At 41.4% G+C, this 21,193-nt stretch overlaps 1 protein-coding gene across 1 annotated transcript in view; it reads right to left on the bottom strand.

Annotated features, from left to right (window-relative positions):
- Window positions 1–10,733, bottom strand: part of MGAM (maltase-glucoamylase) — an 80,650-nt gene extending 69,917 nt beyond the window's left edge. The window contains exons 1-2 of the mRNA XM_065938504.1: window positions 10,607–10,733; window positions 8,271–8,389 (exon numbers count right to left, since the gene is read on the bottom strand). Of these exons, the coding sequence (XP_065794576.1) occupies window positions 8,271–8,389; window positions 10,607–10,733 (246 nt within the window). The remainder of the gene's footprint in view (window positions 1–8,270; window positions 8,390–10,606) is intronic.
- Window positions 10,734–21,193: the final 10,460 nt, after the last annotated feature.

Genomic DNA, 21,193 nt, shown 5'->3' with positions numbered 1-21,193 from the left:
ATTAAAGATAATAAAAAAAATTTAAGGAGTCAAAACGTAAACCTGAAAAAGATATTAATTATATCATGGAATAGTTTTAAAGAACTCCCTCAGTAATTGATAGATAAAGTAGACAAAAAAGTAAAGCTACTTTGCTTTTTGCTTAATAGATACATACAAGCTCCTGCACTAACACAAAGAGAAACACTGGGTTGAACTCAGAAATGCTGAGAAACTAGAAGCTGAAGACACTGTTTATGACATAGTCAAGCTCTGCTCCCCCTGAGTCTTTCTCCTCCAGCCCTCAATCCTTCTTAACATTTAGAGAGAAAGGAAAAGAAACAAAAAAGCAAGCATTTAGTATCATAATCAAACTCGAAAGAAAAAGGAAACCTAGAATCCAGTCTTATCCATGAATGTAAAAACCTAAAAGAGCACACAGCTTTCAATCAGCAGCATATTAAATAAAGAGCGAGTGGTGCTTCTCCCAGAAACACAAGAATTGTTTAATACTAGGAAACCCACTGTATAATTTGTCATAACTTATTAAAGGAAGTACACAGTACAACCCTTTCAGTTGATCAGCTATTCAAGATAAAATTCTTGGCAAACTGAGAATAAAAGTAAGTTTCTTAGTTGGATAATGGGTATCTACTTAAAACCTATAATAAGCATCTCACTAAATGTTAAATGCTAGAAACATTCCCTTTAAAATCAGAAAAAAAAGGTAGATGACCCATATCTATGACTTATTATAATTAAATATGTATAGGAGGTCCTAACACTACAAGACTAATAAGATAAGAAAATTAAGAAAATTTGCTATACGACTCAGGGAACTCAAATTTGGGCTTTGTGACAACAGAGACGGGCAAGATGGGGTGGGAGGTGGGAGGGAGATTCAAAAGGGAGAGGACATGTCTATATCTATGGTTGATTCATGTTGATGTATGGGAGAAACCAACACAATATTGTAAGGCAATTATCCTTCAATTAAAACTAAATATGTTTTAAAAAGAAATATAAATTATTTTTTTAAAATTATAAAACAAAAAGGATGAAGCTAAAATGTCATTATTTTCTGACATAATATTGTATAATTAAAATCCAAGAAAATTTATAGAAATAAATTTATACTAAATAAGCTAATTATTATATTAGATCTTCTGTTTTCTTTTAAAGTTATAAATTTTTTTTTTTTTTTTGCTTTTAGTGTTCCTGGAGTTGTTTCTTGAGATTGAGCTTGATAACACTAAAATATAAAACATCTGTTCATTAAGACAGCATAAAATAGGTTAACACCACCTCATAACAGCCGAAGACATTTGCAACATGTATAATAAAAACAAGGAGGAAAATCTAGAATAAGACAAGGAAGAAATGTGTACAAATCAGAATGAGTTGAAAATAATTTACTGATAAGACTATATATGCCCTGGAATGTGTTCATCATTAGGTCATTAGGAAGCAGCAGATCTAAGATTAAATTGAAATATCAGGACCTCAGCAACTGTAGCATTTATAAAAGATGGAAAGCAAGGTTGCAAGGACAAAAGCAAACAGGCGAGAAGGAAGCAACCCAGGTGCAATGAGAGTCAGACTGAGTGAGTCAGAATTTGCCATCTCCTGCCGCTGGAGGAAAAGGGTCCACAGTGGACCTTGCTCATTCAGCCCTGCCTACCATCCTGAATCAGGTGCTGGTTCCTCTAACCCTCCATCCCTCCATCCTGCTTTTACTATACCACCCAGTGGCTCTCCACATGCTTTATGTTTACCAATACCCACTCTGATCAAAATTAGAATGTATAAAATGACTGCATGTCTCTGACACATGCACCATCAGGAAATGGGGTCTACCACCTTTCCCATTGAATCTGGGCTGGCCTCTGACTGATTCAAGCAACCGAGCATAAGAAAAGTGATGCTACATAGGCATCAGGTCTCATCTTGCCTTTGGAGGCTTGGCAGCTTTATCTCCATCTCCTGCAGCCCCAAGCTGCTGTGTAAGAAGTTGAACTACCCTGCTCGAGAGATTACTCAGAGCACAAGAAAGACTCTGAGATCATATGGAAAGGGGGTGGGGCCCAGGTGAGGTGACCCTCAGAACCATCTTCACCAAGGTGCCAGTCATGTGAGTGAAGCCATCTCTGGAGGCAGAGCCCATCAGCCTGCAGGTGTACTGCTGTGGCCATCCCAGTACACATAGAACAGAAGAGCCACCCAGCCAAACCCTTCCCAAATCTCTGACCCATAAAATCGGGAGATGTTACAAAACAACTGCTGCTATACATTTGGAGTAGTTCATTTGGCAGGAGTGAATAAATACAGAGACCATGCTGTCAGAAAATAGGGTACCTAAGCAATTTAAGGCTGGTTTTCTTGGTCCAACAGGGAGGGAATGTGGAGCAGGTAAGAAGCAGCAGAGCTGCCTAGTTCTTCTCAGAACGGCTTTATCACTGACCTGCAGGGAATCCAAAAACACTGGATGCATTCATTCAAATGAACTTGATCCCAAATCAAAATATAAATAGATTTTTAACTATCCGGTTTCTGTATCTCTTCTGCCTTCTGTTGTTATGGATACTAAAGACTTTTCTAAAATGCCAGAACTTGACGTTGTGAATAAATGTAGAACCAGAAAGTTTTTATACAAAGGCAATAAGAAGAGTGAGGAAAGGTATCCCACTCTCAAATACTGGCAGAAATTTTAGAAGTTGAAAAATACTTAAGAAAACACTTCCAAATCACCTTCTACTTAGTCAAACATTATCTGGACACTTTTATGTTCAGCAAGTTTGACAAGCGGGTGAAATTAATCTCAATTAATTAAAGTGCCTTACTTATAGATAATTTCATAATATGCACTTTAAGTTTGGTTTATAAAGTTAACCTGACCACTTCTTTGTATCCCATAGTGAAGTCTGACAGCAAAGAACATGCCATGTCTGCCATTCTTACAATCTAGAATCTCGAGTCCCTCAAATTATACTACAGTGAAGTTCACAGAACATCTGTCAGGATCTCAGAGGCACTATTTTAAAATCTTGTTAACTACGGTGTTTAGTAGCATTCCTGGCACTTGTTCAGTAGTCGTTTGTTAATGAATAAATTTCAGTGTCCGCACTGTCTCATGTCACTGATAAGGACTTGACAGTCTGCAGGTGACGTGTGACTTAGTGACCGACTGGCAGAGTTTTTCAGAAGTACAGCCAAGACCAGGAGTTAACACCCTGGCTCCCCTAACAGGCTGCTGCCCAATGGCTACACTATCAGTTCAAGACAACTTAAGTCTATATTCAGGCCTTTGCAGCTCAGTGCCCTTCCCAATACAGTACAATGGCTCTTAATTAATGTTGTGTGGACACAGAGTAATCCTGAGGTTGGAGACTAATAATGATCTGATATTACTTGCTAATATGCTGTAAAACTCTCTCCATTAAACACTTATTCATAAGAAATTAGAATTTGGAAAAAGACGTAAGTAATAAGTAATTACCAGGTACATTTGTTATCAAATATGACAAAATTTCTGAATAAGAAATAGGGTGACCACTCAAATGTCATCAAAAAGATTACCATTAGTATTATTATTAATCTTATCCACAGGAAACACATAATTGTAAATTGTTCTCAGCTTAACTAAATGGTTACTCAGGGATTGTAGGTTAGGTTTAACCACGTAAATCTCTTTTTATACAATACATTCCAATCCTGAAAATCAGTGAGTTGAAAATTACTGCCTACCATCTCTCTCCCGAGCTGGATATCTGGAATTTATGCTAAATATTTCTGCTCCCTGCCATCCGTGGGATCATGCAACTAAATTCTGGAATGGTGGATAAAAGGCTTCATCAGGGAAGTGGAAAGTGATACGCTCTTTCAGAACGGAGAGGTTCAGGGTAAGTATAGGGTGTGAGCTAAATTGCTTCAGTCGTGTCCGACTCTTGGCTACCCATGGACTGTAACCTGCCTGGCTCCTCTGTCCGTGGGGTTCTCCAGGCAAGAATACTGGAGTGGGTTGCCACGCCCTCCAGTTGTACCTAAAATCTGCATGGGTGGGATGGTCTAAGGGACACTACACTACACCAAACTACACTACAGAGGCACAGAAAAGGGTAATCAGAGTCTTAGATGACAGGAGGAAGTGTTTGAATGTTACCCAATGCATCGTAATATATGCTGTAGGTACTCTAGTTAGGTAGAAATAGAATGCAAGTAGGATGTTCAGGAGAGCAGCTTCAACCATGCATGTAATGAAGCAGGCAGGAGGGGCAGAATTGAAATTCAGAAGAAACGCTCGCAGGCGACTGAGTAACCCAGGCATGAAGTAAATGTTACTTCATGCCTGGGTTACTCAGTCTTACTCAGTACCTGAGCACGACAGCAGTGAGAATGGGAATGAAGTGCTTTTTCTAGAAAATATTGTTAAGAAAAATGTTTTAAAATACATGAAATACTGACCAAAAGCACTGAGGGGAAGAGTCAAGCAAAAGTTATGCTGTTCCAGCCTCAGACACTAGAAGCATAACAGAACTGCCCAGACAAATCTGCAGCTGAGACAGGAAAGCAGATTTGATGAGGAGGTGGTGAGTTCCAGTGACATGATTGTGAGACATCCAGGTGAAGACGCCCTGTAACCAGCTGCTAATCCAGGACTATAGACCAGGACTAGAGGTTTAGCTACAAATAACTGAGCCATCTTTCCTTCTGAGACCCATGGAAGGGGCTCTTGAGCCCATTCTCTCTAAAAAGGCTCCCAAGAGCACTGGAGGCGTGGTTGACAGATGACTTTATTATGTCCTGGACACAGGATTCCCTCCCTTTACTGGGATAAGAAAAAAATGGGATTTACAACAAAGAATCATCTGAAGGGAGATTTATGCTGTTAATTCTTCAACCCCAGAGAAGAAAAGGTGAGAGGAATAATAAAACTTTACAGCAATGGCCTCAGCAGTAAAAGCATTGTGCCCAGCCTGGCATCATGTTCATAATTTCTTCCCACTTCCCTCCCCCATATAGCCATAATACTTTCCCTCAACAAATACACTTATCTATATGTATATAGATACTTTACCATTAAGCATCTATATAGATATTTATCTATATCTATATCTATAGACACATGTACACATCACGACCCACAGAATCAGAGCCTCTCAACAACAGCCTGGATTAGCATATAGCACCCAGGATACTTAAAATGCACAACAAAATACCTAAGAAATACCTTCTATGAAAAACCCAGTCCCTGAAAGAGCTTTCTAGAGTCTTTCCCTCTGGCTAGGCTGAAGAGGAGCAGGCTAGTGACTGAATGCCAAGATCATAGATTAATTCCCTTGGGTATAACACATAGAAGAAAGGCAAAGGTTGTTCACTGAACTACGATCTTGATACCACAGCATTTATTAAAAGGCCTTATAATAAAACTAAAGACCGACTCCTGAGGCAGCAATGACATGTGAAGTTCACGTGGCCAGCAGCAAGATGGGGTGTTGCAGGAGGGTGGACAGGCTGGAGATGCATTCGTCTTCCAGGCGGGCTTCTGAGCAAGTAATTTCCTAGCACACTATCACAGGGGCAGGTAAATGGGTGTGGATCTGCTTTCTGGAAACATCCTGCTTCAGCACAACCTGCCTAGACCACAACTTCCCATTCCTGTTGACACAGCAGCACAGGGACGGTCCTCCACAGCAAGCTCCGATCTGCCTTATAGTCCCGGACGCTGCACGCTCTCTGGCGCCCATCCTGTATTTGGCCGTATGGGACCACTTGATATGTCCCGTGTGTGCCCCACACAGCCTCTTCTGTCACTTGTGTGCACTGTCTCCTCTGAATTCACTTTCCGTTTCTCTCATCTCTGTCAAAAATCCTACTTATTGCTAATTCCAGACCACCACCTTCTCCTTGGTAATAATCTCTTCTGTTTTGTGATCCACACAGTATTTTATTTACAACTTATAAATTTTTGTTTTATAGTCTTGTTATTTCTTCACTTCAGTTATCTCCTCTACCTATTGAATCTATCATCTAAAACATTAAACTTTTTGACATTTGACCCCAGACTGAAGTGCCTTTTTTTTTTCTTTCTCTTTTCTATCTTTTTCCCTTTATTTCTATGTCTTTTATTCTCTCTTTTCTTAGTTTCCGATTACATGATTTCGTTCAGCCATCAGCAGCTTCTCCTAGATGCTATGTGCCACATAAAAAAACAAACTTCTCTACTCCAAATCCAAGGTCTTCCAAAATCTGAATCCACCTTTTTCTGCTCAGATTCGTTTCTTCCTACTCCAAGCAGGCATCTCTCTTTACTAATCCAAAAGTGAGTTACATTCATTTTGCTCAGGACAAGACACCAGATGAAGGGTGCAAGAGTCTTGGTGAAATGAAGTAGTCTAATTGGGATTCCTTTTGAGTTTGGCAGGCAGGAGGAGAAGGGGGAAACGGAGGACCAGATGTTTGGATGGTATCACCGACTCAACGTACGTGAACTTGAGCAAACTTCGGGAGATAGTGACGGAAATGACAGGGGAGCCTGGTGTGCTGCACTCCATGGGATCGCAAAGAGTTGGACATGACTTAGCAACTCAACAACAAAAACAACCATATTGGAGCTCTCTTTTGTCTTCAACATAGCCTCTGAGCTTCCTGACGAGTTCCGTCAAATCACTCTTCTCCTAACTACAGTAATTTGAACAGAGCCACGCGTACACACATGGAGAATGCCATGTGAAGATAGAGGCAGAGAATGGAGTGATGTAGCTTCAAGCCAAGAAACACCAAGCGTTGTGGCATCACCAGAAGTTAGGACAAATGCATGGAACAGATTCTTCTTCAGAACTCTCAAAAGGAACCAACCCTAGACATCCCTGGTGGTCCAGTAGCTAAGAATCTGCCTGCCAATGCAGGGGACACAGGTTCGATCCCAGGTCCAGGAAGGGCCCACATGCCACAGGCAACTGAGCCTGTGTGCCACAACCAGTGAAGCCCACACCCTCGAGCTCACGCTCTGCAACAAGAGAAGCCACCACAATGAAAAGCCCACACGCAGCAGCTAGAGTAGCCCCACCCCCCGCCACAACTAGAGAAAGCCCGAACATAGCAACAAAGACCCAGAACAGCCAAAAATAAATAAATAACTTTTTTTTTTTTTAAAGGAACCAACCCTAGCAACATCTTGATTTTGGACTTCTAGCCTCCAGGTGTATGAGAGAAAAACATATAAATACAATGCCTTTTGGTATTAGGACCTTTAGACAAAATAAAATAGTATCTCTCAAGAACATCACAGATTTTTCCAGCCCACAAACAGTAGGACAGCACAGAGGTAAGTGTGAGGGTGCCACATGCCCAAGACTCACAGGCAGCAAGCATCCTCTCTGTGCCTGGTACAAACCTGCCATTACATGTCAGTGGACTTCACTCAGAAGCCTGCATTTTGTGTTTATTCACTCCCAACGTGAAATGTGACTGATATGGTGTGTCCGATGCACTTTATACTCCTAATATCCTGCTGGATTTCAGCTGATGATCAAGAAACATTGCCCTACAGTAAATGTCCAGATGCCTGTACTATCTTTAATCTGGTATTTATTACCTCTTCCTTCAAAACTTGGCTCTGGAAAGTGAAAGTCGCTCAGTCGTGTCCAACTCTTTGCAACCTCATGGACTATACAGACCTTGGAATTCTCCAGGCCAGGATACTGGAGTGGGTAGCCACTCCCTTCTCCAGGGGATCTTCCCAACCCAGGGATCGAACCCAGGTGTCCCACATCACAGGTGGATTCTTTACCAGCTGAGCCACAAAGGAAGGCTCTGGAAGCTTTGTCCTTATTTGAAACACTATTTTGTGCCTGTGGCTGACTTTTTATTGTATCCTAGAAAACCTACTGGAAATGTGTAAGGAAAAAAGAGAGACAGACAGAGGAGAGAAGAAAGAGTCAGAGAGAACTAGTGACCAAGCAGTGTGACCAGATAAAAGACAAATGCGTTTTTAGTATGAGTAAGTCCCCAGTCTTACTTGGAACACACACTAAAATGAAATTCATTGTTTATATGAAGTTAAATTTGAGTGGGCAGCTTATACTTTTGTGTGCTGAGTCCAGCAACCCAAGGGAATTTTCTAGTTCTTTTCCTAAAGCTGCACGGTCATCTAAACCTGAATACAGGATTCCTTTTTCTGAGTCAGCAATAATTGCAATGCAAACAATTCTAGGGGCTGCAAACAAACAAACAAAAAACACTTTATCCAACTGCATAAACTCTTAAATGCAAACCAGATCCATAACTCAAACCTTTGTTGGTGATTGGTCAGGGATGCAGTTTATCCGTTCCGAGTCATTTACCACTGGGCACTCAGCAGAACCAGGGGTGGTACTTGTCCCAGGATCTGGGCTAACTGTCGTCCCAGTATCTAGGATTATCCCAAAAACAAACATAAGACCATCAGACAGAATTAACATCACAGGCATTTGATACCCCCATAGCTCTCAACACCTCCAATTATATGGATGTCACTACTGACTGGGCTTCACTCTGTGACTTTGAAATGTACATATTCACCTTATAAAGCTTCATTTTATTCTTGCTGACTGCATTTAACCCTATATATACCTGTACCTGGAGAAGAGCATGACAACCCACTCCAGTATTCTTGCCTGGGAAATCCTATGGACAGAGAAGCCTGGCAGGCTACAGTCCATAGGGTTGCAAAGAGTCGGACACAACTGAAGCAACTTAGCATGTATGCATACTTGCACCATCTCCTTCTACCAGCAAGGCCTTCCCCAAGTGCATACAAGAGCAAGGAGTTGGATTCCACCATTAGATTGCAAGTTCATCAAAGATTTCTTTAGGGCTCTCTACAATAAGCTCATAACAATATTAGGACAAAATAATGAGGCATTTAATAAGGTTTCTTCTAGGGTTTCCAATTCAAAGTGGTAGATTGGGATTTCCCTGGTGGTCCAGTGGTTTAAAGACTTCATTTTCCAATGCAGGGAGTACAGACTTGATCCCTAATTGAGGAGCTAAGATAAGATCCCACCCACATGCCTCAAGGTCAAAAACCAAACATAAAACAGAAGCAGTATTGTAACAAATTCAATAAAGACTAAAAATGACCCACATCAAAAGCAAACAAACAAAAAACTTTCAAAAAAAAGCAAACAAAATACCCCAAAATTGGTGGATTACGAGAACTTCTTATTTGTGCCAGTTTCTGCATGCAGGCTTTAGTTTCATCTTCAGGATCAGAGAATTTTAAGAATTGAACAACTTTTGAGATTATTTAATCTAGCTTCCCACAAAAATAGAAATGGCATGGCTAAGAATAAAGGAAGGAGGGAATAATTTTTCCTCTGGCTACATACTGGCCCTCGTTGCCTGCCCCAACTAGGAAGCTGCTCTTAGATGAAGCCCAGATACAAAATCATGGATAACTCAACACAATCTAGCCCCGCTTTGAAAATAATACAGTTCAATAAACTTTTAATAAGCAACTCTATTAGCTGTTATTTTTTAAAGAACAACTTGGGCCTAATATGCTTTACTTGATTGTATACTTATTTGACTATGTTTTATATCAGTTCAGTCACTCAGTCATGTCTGACTCTTTGCGACCCCATGGACTGCAGCGCACCGGGCTTCCCTGTCCATCACCAGTTCCTGGAGCTTGCTCAAACTCCATCGAGTCGGTGATGCCGTCCAACCATCTTATCCTCTGTTGTCCCCTTCTACGCTTACCTTCAATCTTTCCCAGCTTCAGGGTCTTTTCCAATGAGTCAGTTCTTTGCATCAGGTGGCCAAAGTATTGGAATTTCATATAAGGGTATTATTAATTATTATTGTGAAAAAATACAATTATTCAATGAAATTTGGCCAATATATTTCAAGTGCCAGTTGTGGAATCCTGTACTATGCTAAACTGGGGAATAAAAGTGTCAGAGTTAGGCCTACAGTGTATACCTGTTGTGCTGTCACATCATTTTGCTGACAAAGGTCCATCTAGTCAAGGCTATGGTTTCTCCAGTACTCGTAGTCATGTATGGATGTGAGAGCTGGACCATAAAGAAAGGTGAATGCTGAAGAATTGATGCTTTTGAACTGTGGTGTTGGAAAAGACCCTTGAGAGTCCCTTGGACTGCAAGGAGATCCAGCCAGTCCATCCTAAAGGAGATCAGTCCTGGGTGTTGATTGGAAGGACTGATGCTGAAGCTGAAACCCCAATAATTTGGCCACCTCATGCGAAGGGCTGACTCTGGAAAAGACCCTGATGCTGGGAAAGATTGAAGGCAGGAAGACAAGGGGACAACAGAGGATGAGATGGTTGGATGGTATCACCGACTCAATGGACATGAGCTTGAGCAGGCTCTGGGAGTTGGTGATGGACAGGGAGGCCTGGCGTGCTGCAGTCCATGGGGTCGCAGGGAGTCAGACACAACTGAGCGACTGAGCTGACTGAATGGAACTGCGCTCTCACAGTTTGAGTCAGGTGGTCCCCAACACGCACATATAGTACACATCCAGGCTCACACCAGTGAGCATGAAAGCATCATTTCCCTGCCACTTATGAGGTTTCTGCTTTGAAAAGAGCAACATATGGAGGGATAACTCCAGACTTCCTTGGTACCTTGTGATTCCAGGGAATCTCTGGCTGAAAGCACAAAGATAGGAATAGTGATGATGAACACCACAAGCAGAAGAACACTGAGCATAAGCTCCAAAGTAGTGAACTTTTTCAGCTTCTTCCTTGCCATCTACGAAGAAAGAGAAAACAATTTTAGATTTGAGTTTTCTTTCACATATAGGCAGCGAAGTTTTTTAATGGAAAAGCTCAAATGTATATACAAGAGGAATGAGTAAAATAACAAAGGCCCAGGTACCCATCGACTATTAATAGATTAAAAAAGTATCAATTGGCTAATCTCACTCTAAAGTAAGTGTTAGTCACCCAGTCATGTCTGACTCTCTGCGACCCCATGGACTGTAGCCCACCAGGCTCCTCTGCCATGGGATTCTTCAGGCAAGAACACTGGAGTGGGGTGCCATTTCATTCTTCAGGGAAACCTTCCGGAGCCAGGGATAGAACCCGAGTCTCTTGCATTGGCAGGCAGATTCTTTACCACTGTACCACTTTACCACTGAGTCCAATACTATTCTGAATACTATTTCCCACATAAAGGAAGCATCTCTAAGGACTCCTTAGAGACGTTTAATTTGAGCCTGGGGCAGGAAATGTACAAAAGGAGCTTAGGTTGTCATGTTAAACCAGCAAGCAGGGAGCTACCAAAGAGTACCAGGAGAGACTCTCACTGGGGAAAGTGGGAAAATATGAGCATTAATAATAATAATGCCATCAATGGACTAATATGGATGAAATGTATTTAAATCTATGAGTTCATAAAGATTTTGGACGAAAAAATCTCATTGATCCCCTTTGGAGGATTCTAGGAGAAAAACTCCTTAGTTTGAGAACCAGTAAATAAAAAGTCAAATGTTTATCCTACCTTTCCTCTACAAACTGTTCCTTTATAAACCAAATGATGGATGAGGGAAAATTTCTTTCTATAGGAATATTTCATTTACTAAGTAAGCAAAGAATGATAAAATTACAGTGTCAATGCATCACAACTCCTAAAGAAATAGCGGAGTGAAGAAATGCTCCCCGATGGCTGTGAACAGTTAAAGCAAAAAAAGAATCTGCTAGATTTTATGTACGTCCTGCTGGAAGATGCTGTTCCCATCTAAGCACCATTCATGCTACAGAAAACAAATCTGTACCTGTCAAAACTTCAGGTCTAATAATTTACAGGAAATACATGGAGAGACATGTTGGGCTGCATGGAGATGCAATCCACAAAGTTAAGTATTCCAAACCCACAGGAATTGTGAGATAATAAATGTTTATTGCTTCAAGCTGTTACATTTGGGGCAATTTGTTATGCAACAATAGATAATTAATATACATGAGCAAATATGACTTTTGAAAAAATATCATTTACATTTAAAAAAGTCTGTTTGACTCTCATCAAAAAGTCCTTTTGCATTATATATTTAAATATGGTTACCTGCTCTATGGAACAAAGATTAATAAGTTTCTAGCTATAGGAGAGACATATTTCCTTAAGCCTTAAAGGAAAAAAAAAAAATCCCTCATCAGCATCATCTGGTTGACCTTACTTCCCAAATTATAAGGATCTCAGTGGTGAAACCTTACCATGTCCTAAATTGGAAATACGATTCAGAAAAAATTAAGATCAAGAAAAATGTATACTTATGTATACATTTTGTATGTATACTTATGTATACAAGAAACTTGTATACTTATGGCTGATCCACATGGCTATTCAGCAGAAACAAACTCAATTGTAAAGCAATTATCCTCCAACTAAAAATAAATTTTTAAAAAAGTTTAAAAAAGAAAAATGACAGGAGGCAAATAGAATAAGGAAGCAATTTAAATAGATTTAACTGCTTTTAAGAGAAAAGTTGTTAAAAGAAAAAACTTACTTAGCAGACTGTCGTCAATCTTTGGATATTCTATTTCTTTTTTTTTTTTTTTTTTTTTTTTTGATATTCTATTTCATGTGACAAGCAAAAACTGTGCAATTACAATGATACAAATCACTACCAACAATTGACATAATGTTGCTAAGAAGGGCTAAGAAGATTACATAATCTGTTGCACATGATCTTCCTAACAACCCTCAGTGAGTTATTGCCACCATCTTCACTTTCAGATGAGGAAATAGAGCTTCCGCATGGTCATATAACCTGCCTGACTTCACACAGATGATAAGGGGCAACATCACAGTTTGAATACCAGCCCTTTGTACCTCCCAGCCAGAACCTGTAACCACTACTCTGCTATCCCATGCCATAATGTTCACGGTGCGCTCCAGAGAAAGCTCTTGGTGAGATTGTGCTTCTATCAGATAGTATCTGGGTCATTAACCAAGTGCTTAGAGCGTGTGTGGCACGGGGTGAAGTGCACAACATGCATTATTTCATCTTGTCCTCACAACTATCCTCTAAGCTGAGACTGCATGGTAGGCTAGACTTTGATAAGTGCTCTGGAGAAAAAATAAAGCTTGGGTGGGGGAGGATGAGGAATGGGGGAGAATGGGGGTGGCGGTTGCTATTTTAATTAGGGAAAGTCTCATGGAAAAGCTGAAAGTTATTGCTGTACATAAATCATGTGGACTCCGCGGTCATTTTTTCCCTCTTGAATTAAAACGGCTATATGAATAATTGCCACAGCTCATTCTCCTGGTACTGCTCTAATCATTTAGGCAAAGTAGATAGATAGTCAGGTGGGGCCCAAACTTGAGATGGCTATCTGAACTCACTCAAAAAACTAGATAATTAATCTTCATTTTTAATGTATATCTGGTAGCTGATTGGCATATGGCAATTTAAGTCTTTTAAAAATTCTTTGATATCACAAGGCAGAGCTCTTGTGGAAAAGAGAGGGTTCGTTTTACAGAGATTGAGAATAACTTGCAAAGAGGACCCCAGCGAGTCAAAGCTATTCCTCAAAACTCCTGGGCAAAATTTATTGACTTGATACATTGTCATCTGGATATTTAGAGAATGGGAAGGAAAAAGGGAGCTAACCGTCTTTTTCTCCCAAGTCTTGTCACATCCAAAGTGCAAAGATCTAAAATCTTGACCTAACTTAGCTGTGTGACATTGGAAAAACTGCTGAACCCCTCTGGGTCTCATTTTCCTCATCCGAACCCCAAATGGATCATCTCTAGAAGACAGCTCTGACCCTCCTGTCACCCAGCAGCAGGGCGTGCAGAGGCCTCTTTTCTCCATCACATTTGGCAGTTTGGGAAATTTTCAGATGGAAAATCTCTTCTTCTAGGGCCATCTGGCCCTTAGCATTCCATGCTCAGGGAGCAGTTTACATATAAAGTAATGGTATTAGCCCATCAAAATTCATTTGTAAGGGTTGCCTGATGCTAAAAATCATTGGCATCTGTGGAAGTGTGAGTGAAACAGTGACGTGCTATGCTCAGTTGGGGGTACAGAGCAGAAGGCCTCCCCCCACCCCATCATTTGGTCCTTCCCAGAACAGCAAAACAAAGACCCCTCTCTCTTCCTCCCGCCCGCCCGCCATGCATACACACGGCTCCACACCATGGTAAAGAGCCGTAGACAGTTTAGAGGTTCGGATCACCCCTTCCGTGGAGGAAAGCCACCATTCAGACCCTCTATTAGAAACCCATGGAAGCCATTTCTAGTGAGACCCACGGGATTGATCGTGGTCTCCCTTCTGTTTCCCCAATTGCAACTCTTCCTTCTCACGTCCATGGCTCATCAGAAAAGGAATGCCCACTGTGTTCAGCTAGACTCTCAACAACCAGTGAAGACAGGACTCTTTCTTACTTCGTTCTGTCAGAGAGGGGCGAGCAATGATCCATCACCTTTCTACTTCCCTAGGCATGCGTTTCATTTTGACATGGGACTGTCAGTCCAGACATCGGATCTTTCCTTTCATTTCTTTCTTCCAGACCCCACAGGAAATCTCTCACACTCCCCATGACATACCAAAGCAGGTACACACCCCAATACTTCACACACATACACACACACACACACCCCTTTAGACTCTTCCCCATAACAATTCTTTATTTGATCAGCAAAGGCACCAAACTCACAGGGAGAGAAACAGATTTCTCAAGTTGCTGACTGTGATGGATTCTCGAAACACCACTTCTCAATCACAGCTTCATGTCCTTTTAGAAGGAACATCCCAAATTGCCTTCATCTAACTCCCAGATTCTAACTCCTTCCCCTCACTTCCCCCGCCTCATCTCAAGAATCAGAATTCACCTCGAATATTAAATCAATCATCACCACAGACGCACACACATGTCTCAAGGAAAAACAGTTGAATTTTGTTAAATATGTGTTTGTATAATTTTGTGCTTTGTTATTGATGCTCATCTTTGGGTTTAACCAGTTAACAAGAGCATCTATCTGATTGAAGGAGATGAGCACAAGTCCACACACACTTGTACACGTGCATCTGTAGCCATCAGTGAGCACAGAGTTTAGGAACATACCTCATCACCCCGAGGCTGCGTCCTCTCCCTGAAGGATGGGCTGGTAATCTGCGCAGAGCACAGTCCAGAGAAAGCAGCCACAGCCCTGGTAACCAGTTACTGTGCTGATGTTAATGGAGTTCAAATGCAAATCACCGCCCAGCTCTTTCTCAGGCTCAGATTTGCTGGTTAATTAGTAATCAAGGTCTTCCTCTGAGGCGAACATCCTTTAAGACCTTGGGGCAAGAAGCGACCACCCTGAACCCAGGGACACAGAATGTCTCTGCAGCCGTGACGCTCCACGAGCCTGGTAGCAGAGCAAGACCGACTCAAAGTACAGATGGCAAAGAACAACAACAACAAAATGACCCAGGTAGCCCAGAAGAGCTCCCTCTCTCCCAGGGACCCCAATCTCATTCGCTGATCAATGTTTGAAGGAAATGGTTCTGAAAATGTTTACAAAATAGTTCTCTTCTTTTCCTGCCTCTTTTTAAAGCTGTATGTGTGTGCACATGTGTACGTGGGCTAAAGAGACCCTTTGGCCATCTTATGTTTCCTCTGGACTGCTCCTAGGATTACATTTTTTTTGTTGTTTTGTTTTGTTTTTGATCAGTTTTTATTGGAGTATAGTTGTCGTTTTCAATGTTGTGTTGATCTCTGCAATACAGCAAAAAGAATCAGCTACACGTACACACATATCCCCTCCTTTTTGGATTTCCTTCCCATTTGGGTCACCATAGAGCATTGAGTAGAGTTCCCTAAGCTATAGAGTAGGTTCCCTGTAACAAGTTTTTTTCTTCACACAATGTCCACACAGTATCTTTACGAGATGGAGATTACTGCTGTCCTCATTGTACAGATGCAGGGGCTGAGGTGGTTGTTGTTTAGTCCCTCAGTAGTGTCTGACTCTTTGCAACCCCAAGGATTGTAGCTCACCAGGCTCCTCTGTCCACAGGATTTCCCGGGCAAGAACACTGGAGTGGGTTGCCATTTCCTTCTCCAAGGATTACATTTTTTTAAATGCATGAGGCAATATACAGAAGTACAAAATAAGGATACAAAAGAAACCAATTTCATTGAGTTACAGTTACTAAAATACTTCTTAAATTGCAGTATAATTATGTATGTTCTTTTTTAGTTCAGTCACTCACTCATGTCCGACTCTTTGCCACCCATAGACTGCAACACGCCAGGCTTCCCTGTCCATCACCAACTTCTGGAGCTTGCTCAAATTCATGTCCATTGAATCAGTGATGCCATCCAACCATCTCATCCTCTGTTGTCCCCTTCTCCTGCCTTCAATCTTTCCCAGCATCAGGGTCTTTTCCAATGAGTCGGTTCTTAGCATCAGGTGGCCAAATTATTGGAGTTTCAGCTTCAGCATCAGTCCTTCCAATGAATATTCAGGACTGATTTCCTTTAAGATGGACTTGTTGGATCTCCTTGCAGTCCAAGGGACTCTCAAGAGTCTTCTCCAACACCAGAGTTCAAGAGTATCAATTCTTCAACACTCAGCTTTCTTTATAGTCCAACTCTCACATCCATACATGACTGCTAGAAAAACAATGGCTTTGGCTAGACAGACCTTTGTTGGTAATGCCTCTGCTTTTTAATAAGCTGTCTAGGTTGGTCATAGCTTTTCTTCCAAGAAGCAAGCATCTTTTAATTTCATGGCTGCAGTCACCATTTGCAGTGATTTTGTAGCCTAAAAAAATAAAGTCTGCCACTGTTTCCATTGTTTCCCCATCTATTTGCCATGAAGTGATGGGACTGGATGCCATCCATGATCTTAGTTTTCTGAATGTAGAGTATTAAGCCAACTTTTTCACTCTCCTCTTTCACTTTCATCAAGAGGCTTTTTAGTTCCTCTTCACTTTCTGCCATAAGGGTAGTGTCATCTGCGTATCTGAGGTTATTGATATTTCTCCCGGCAATCTTGATTCTAGCTTGGGCTTTATCCAGCCTGGCATTTCGCATGATGTACTCTGCATAGAAGTTAAATAAGCGGGGTGAAAATATACAGCCTTGACCTACTCCTTTTCCTATTTGGAACCAGTCTGTTGTTTCATGTCCAGTTCTAACTTTTGCTTCTTGACCTACATACAGATTTCTCAGAAGACAGGTCAGGTGGTCTGATATTCCCATCTCTTTAAGAATTTTCCACAGTTTGTTGTGATCCACACAGTCAAAGTGCTTCTTTAAGGATATATTAACTAACAAACCTAGCAGCTACTGCAGTTTCAAAACAGTGTAGACAGTATTTTGCAATTATCTTCGATATATGATATAAAAGTAACTGTGACCTCTCTTGGAACCAAAGTCTTCGATACTGCTCACACGACGGTGATTCATGGCCTGACTTTATACTTTGACAGATTAAATGTCAGCATGTAAGCAAAGAAAAAAGTATTTTCCCCTTCCAATTCACCTACTTTCTGAACTAAATGCATGAATTCCAGGTTAAGAACTCTATTGCTAGGCAGACCCTCCCTCAAAGTAGGACAGATAAGATACATTATTTTGTCATCTACATTTTGAGTCACTCTTGCTTTGTTACCAGGCTCATAAATAGGCAGATTGGGGTTGACGTATACACACTACCATATGTGAAATTGGTAACTAATAAGGGCTTACTGTATAGCAGAGGGAACTCTACTCAATAGTTTATAATGACTTATATGGGAATAGAATCTGAAAAAGAGTGGATATATGTATAACTGATTCTCTTTGTTGTACAACAGAAACTAACAGTGTAAATCAACTTTACTCCAACAAAGGGAAGTGAAAGTATCACTCACTCAGTCGTGTCCAACTCTTTGTGACCCCATGGACTGGAGCCTACTAGGCTCCTTTGCCCATGTAATTTTCCAGGCAAGAATACTGGAGTGGGTAGCCAAAGGGGATCATCTTGACGCAGGGATCAAACTTGGATCTCCTGTATTTCAAGTGGATTCTTGACCGTCTGAGCCACCAGAGAAGCCCCAGTTATGCCAGTGATCCATGAACCCGTTATTGCCAGTCCCAGGGAAATAAGTATTAAAACTGAGGATAGGTATTTACAAACTTTTATTACCACTTGTCAGAGAAATTTCTGTCTCCTAAACCTAATAATAAAAAATGGAGCTTGTGTTTGTGTGTATGTATGTATGTATATATATATATGGTTTTTAATTTAATTCTCCTGGGCATTTATTTTTATTTCAAATTTATAAAAGTCTCAATCTGTGACCTAATGGAAACATTTTTTAACCTTTTTTTTTTTAATGACAGATCATTTTAAAAACTCAGCTCAACTATGGTTAATGCCTTGTCATTTGCTTTTCCGGATAAGAGAAAATTCAGGAAAAATTCAGGCCAAGGGACCTAAATTTATAAACTGTGTATCACCTAGAAAAACTAGACAAAATTCAATACTTATTATCATTATTTCATTGTGGACACAGACTATTAAAAAATGGAATGAATTTATCAATTTGAAAAGTTTATTCTCTTGTCATTTTTCTCATTTCATCAACCAGTGGAAATGATGGGAACCAGTAAAACCTGCAGACCAGATACTGGAAATCCCCCATCTACTGTGTTTGTTTGGAACCACAGAGTTAAGGAAATTAGAACCAGAAGAGGAAGGAAAGTAAAACTAAGGTGCATGGAGGCCTGCTGGGTACTGCGGTCTTTTGCTGACATTATCTCATCAGTATTCACAAAGGCCCAAGAGCAGCAAGGGTCTGAACTGCCAGCTGGATGCTTGTCAACTCTGCATCAGAGCCCACGTGGTCTGTTTAGTATTAACTCTAAAGAACGTTAGAGATCATCACACAAAGCTTCCTCATTTTACAAGTGAGGAGACTGATCTGAATTTAAAGCCCAGGTCTGTTTACTGGCTGGGAAAGTACAGCCAAGTGAACCTCAGTTTCCTTAACCTAAATGAAGATAAAAGTGGCGCTAGTGGTAAAGAATCCGCCTGCCAGTGCAGGAGGCATAAGAGATGAGGGTTCGATCCTGGGGTCCGGAAGATCCCCTGGAGGAGGAAATGGCAACCCACTCTGGCCATTCTTGCCTGGAAAATTCCATGGACAGAGGAGCCTGGCGAGCTACAGCCCATGGGGCCACAAAGAATCAGACACACGGAGCATGAACACACCCACACCCAATCAAATTATAAAGATTAAACCCTATAACGCAAGTAAAAGACTTGGTGTTACACAATCAATGGTGTCAGGTACAATTATTATGATTACTATGCATCTGTCACAGCTGTGACCAGAGCCCAGAACCTGGACTCCCAACTGCATGTGCCTTCAAATATGCCAGTATCTCCTTCTCTCCTCAATCAGGATTCTTATTTATTTATTTATTGTAATTGGAGACTAATTACTTTACAATATTGTAGTGGCTTTTGCCATACATTGACATGAATCAACCATGGATGTACATGTGTCCCCCATCCTGAACCCCCCTCCCACCTCCCTCCCCATCCCATCCCGCAGGGTCATCCCAGTGCACCGGCCCTGAACATCCTGTCTCATTCATCGAACCTGGACTGGCGATCTCTTTCACATATGCTGATATACACGTTTCAATGCTGTTCTCTCAAATCATCCCACCCTCGCCTTCTCCCACAGAGTCCAAAAGTCTGTTCTTTACATCTGTGTCTCTTTTGCTGTCTCACATATAGGATCATCATTACCATCCTTCTAAATATATATGTGTTAATATACTGTATTGGTGTTTTTCTTCCTGACTTACTTCACTCTGTATAATAGGCTCCAGTTTCAGGATTTTGACTGAAGATTTTGTTCAGTTGCTAAGTCGTGGCCAACTCTTTGTGACCCCATGGACTACAGTACACCAGGCCTCCCTGTCCTTCACTGTCCCTCAGAATTTGTGCAAACTCATGTTCATTGCATTGGTAACTCTATCCAACCATCTCATCCTCTGTTGCCTGCTTCTCCTGCCCTCAATCTTTCCCAGCATAGGGTCTTTTCCAATGAGTCAGCCCTAGGCATCAGGTGGCCGAAGTATTGGAGCTTCAGCTTCAGTCCCTCCAAAGAATATTCAGGGTGGATTTCCTTTAGGATTGACTGGTTTGATCTCTTTGCTCTCTAAGGGACTCTCAAGAGTCTTCAGCACCTCCATTTGAAAGCATCAATTCTTCAGTGTTCAGCCTTCTCTATGGTTCAACTCTCACATCCATACATGACTTCTGGAAAAATCATGGTTTGACTACAAGGACCTTTGTCCACACAGTGATGTCTCTGCCTTTTAATACTCTGTTACGTTTGTCATAGCTTTCCTTCCAAGGAGCCAGCATCTTTTAATTTCTTGGCTGCAATCACATGTAGTTATTACACGTGTGTTATAACTGAGGCTCTATCAGAATAGTAATGACAACAACATTTTGGGAACATTTATTATGACCCATACATTACACTAAATGCTTCAGAGGCAAGATTTCAATTTCTCCTCATAACTTCACTATGAGGCAGTGGCTGTTATCACCCCAGTTTTATTTTATCTTTTTTTTTTTTTTGGCCAAGCCACACAGTATACAGGATCTTAGTTCCCCAACCAGGAATCAAGCTCACACCCCCTGCAGTGGAAGCGCAGACTCTTCACCACTGAACCACCTAGGAAGGGCCTATTACCCAGTTTTAAAGTGCGGAAACCTGAGGCACAAAGAGCAACTGCCCACAGGTTGTGTAACCAACGGGAAGTCAAACCAGCGTGCAGACGCAGGCCGTCTCGTCAAGCCTGCACTGGCACACGAATGTGAGTGATGCCTCCAGAACCTCACAGCCAGGAGCAGGTAAGAAGTTAAATGGCTCTGCTACAAAAGACAAGAGAGCACTGAAAAATGCCACTGGGAGAAGAACAACCCCAACCGGGAGGGACAGGAGAGAAACCAAAGGCCAAGATAGATGGGAGTGGGAAGGGAAGGAGAGATGGAAGGAGACTGGGGCTAGGGAATCAACAAGACAGAGGTTAGAAGAATGAGACCTGCTTTAGGAACTTTAGCAAAAAGACAGGGGAAGACAGTTGTGGGAAAGTCGGGGACGATATTGTAAAAGTACACTACAGCCACCGCATCACGGAGATTCTGTTAGCAAGGAGACTCCCACCAGCAACAGGGACCCACTGCAGACAAGACACTGCCCAGGCTGTCA

The sequence above is a fragment of the Muntiacus reevesi genome, chromosome 6 (assembly GCF_963930625.1).
Source record: "Muntiacus reevesi chromosome 6, mMunRee1.1, whole genome shotgun sequence".
Classification (NCBI taxonomy): Eukaryota; Metazoa; Chordata; class Mammalia; order Artiodactyla; family Cervidae; genus Muntiacus; species Muntiacus reevesi.
Note: the sequence above shows the minus strand (reverse complement) of the source record. Positions and strands in the feature narration are given on the sequence as shown.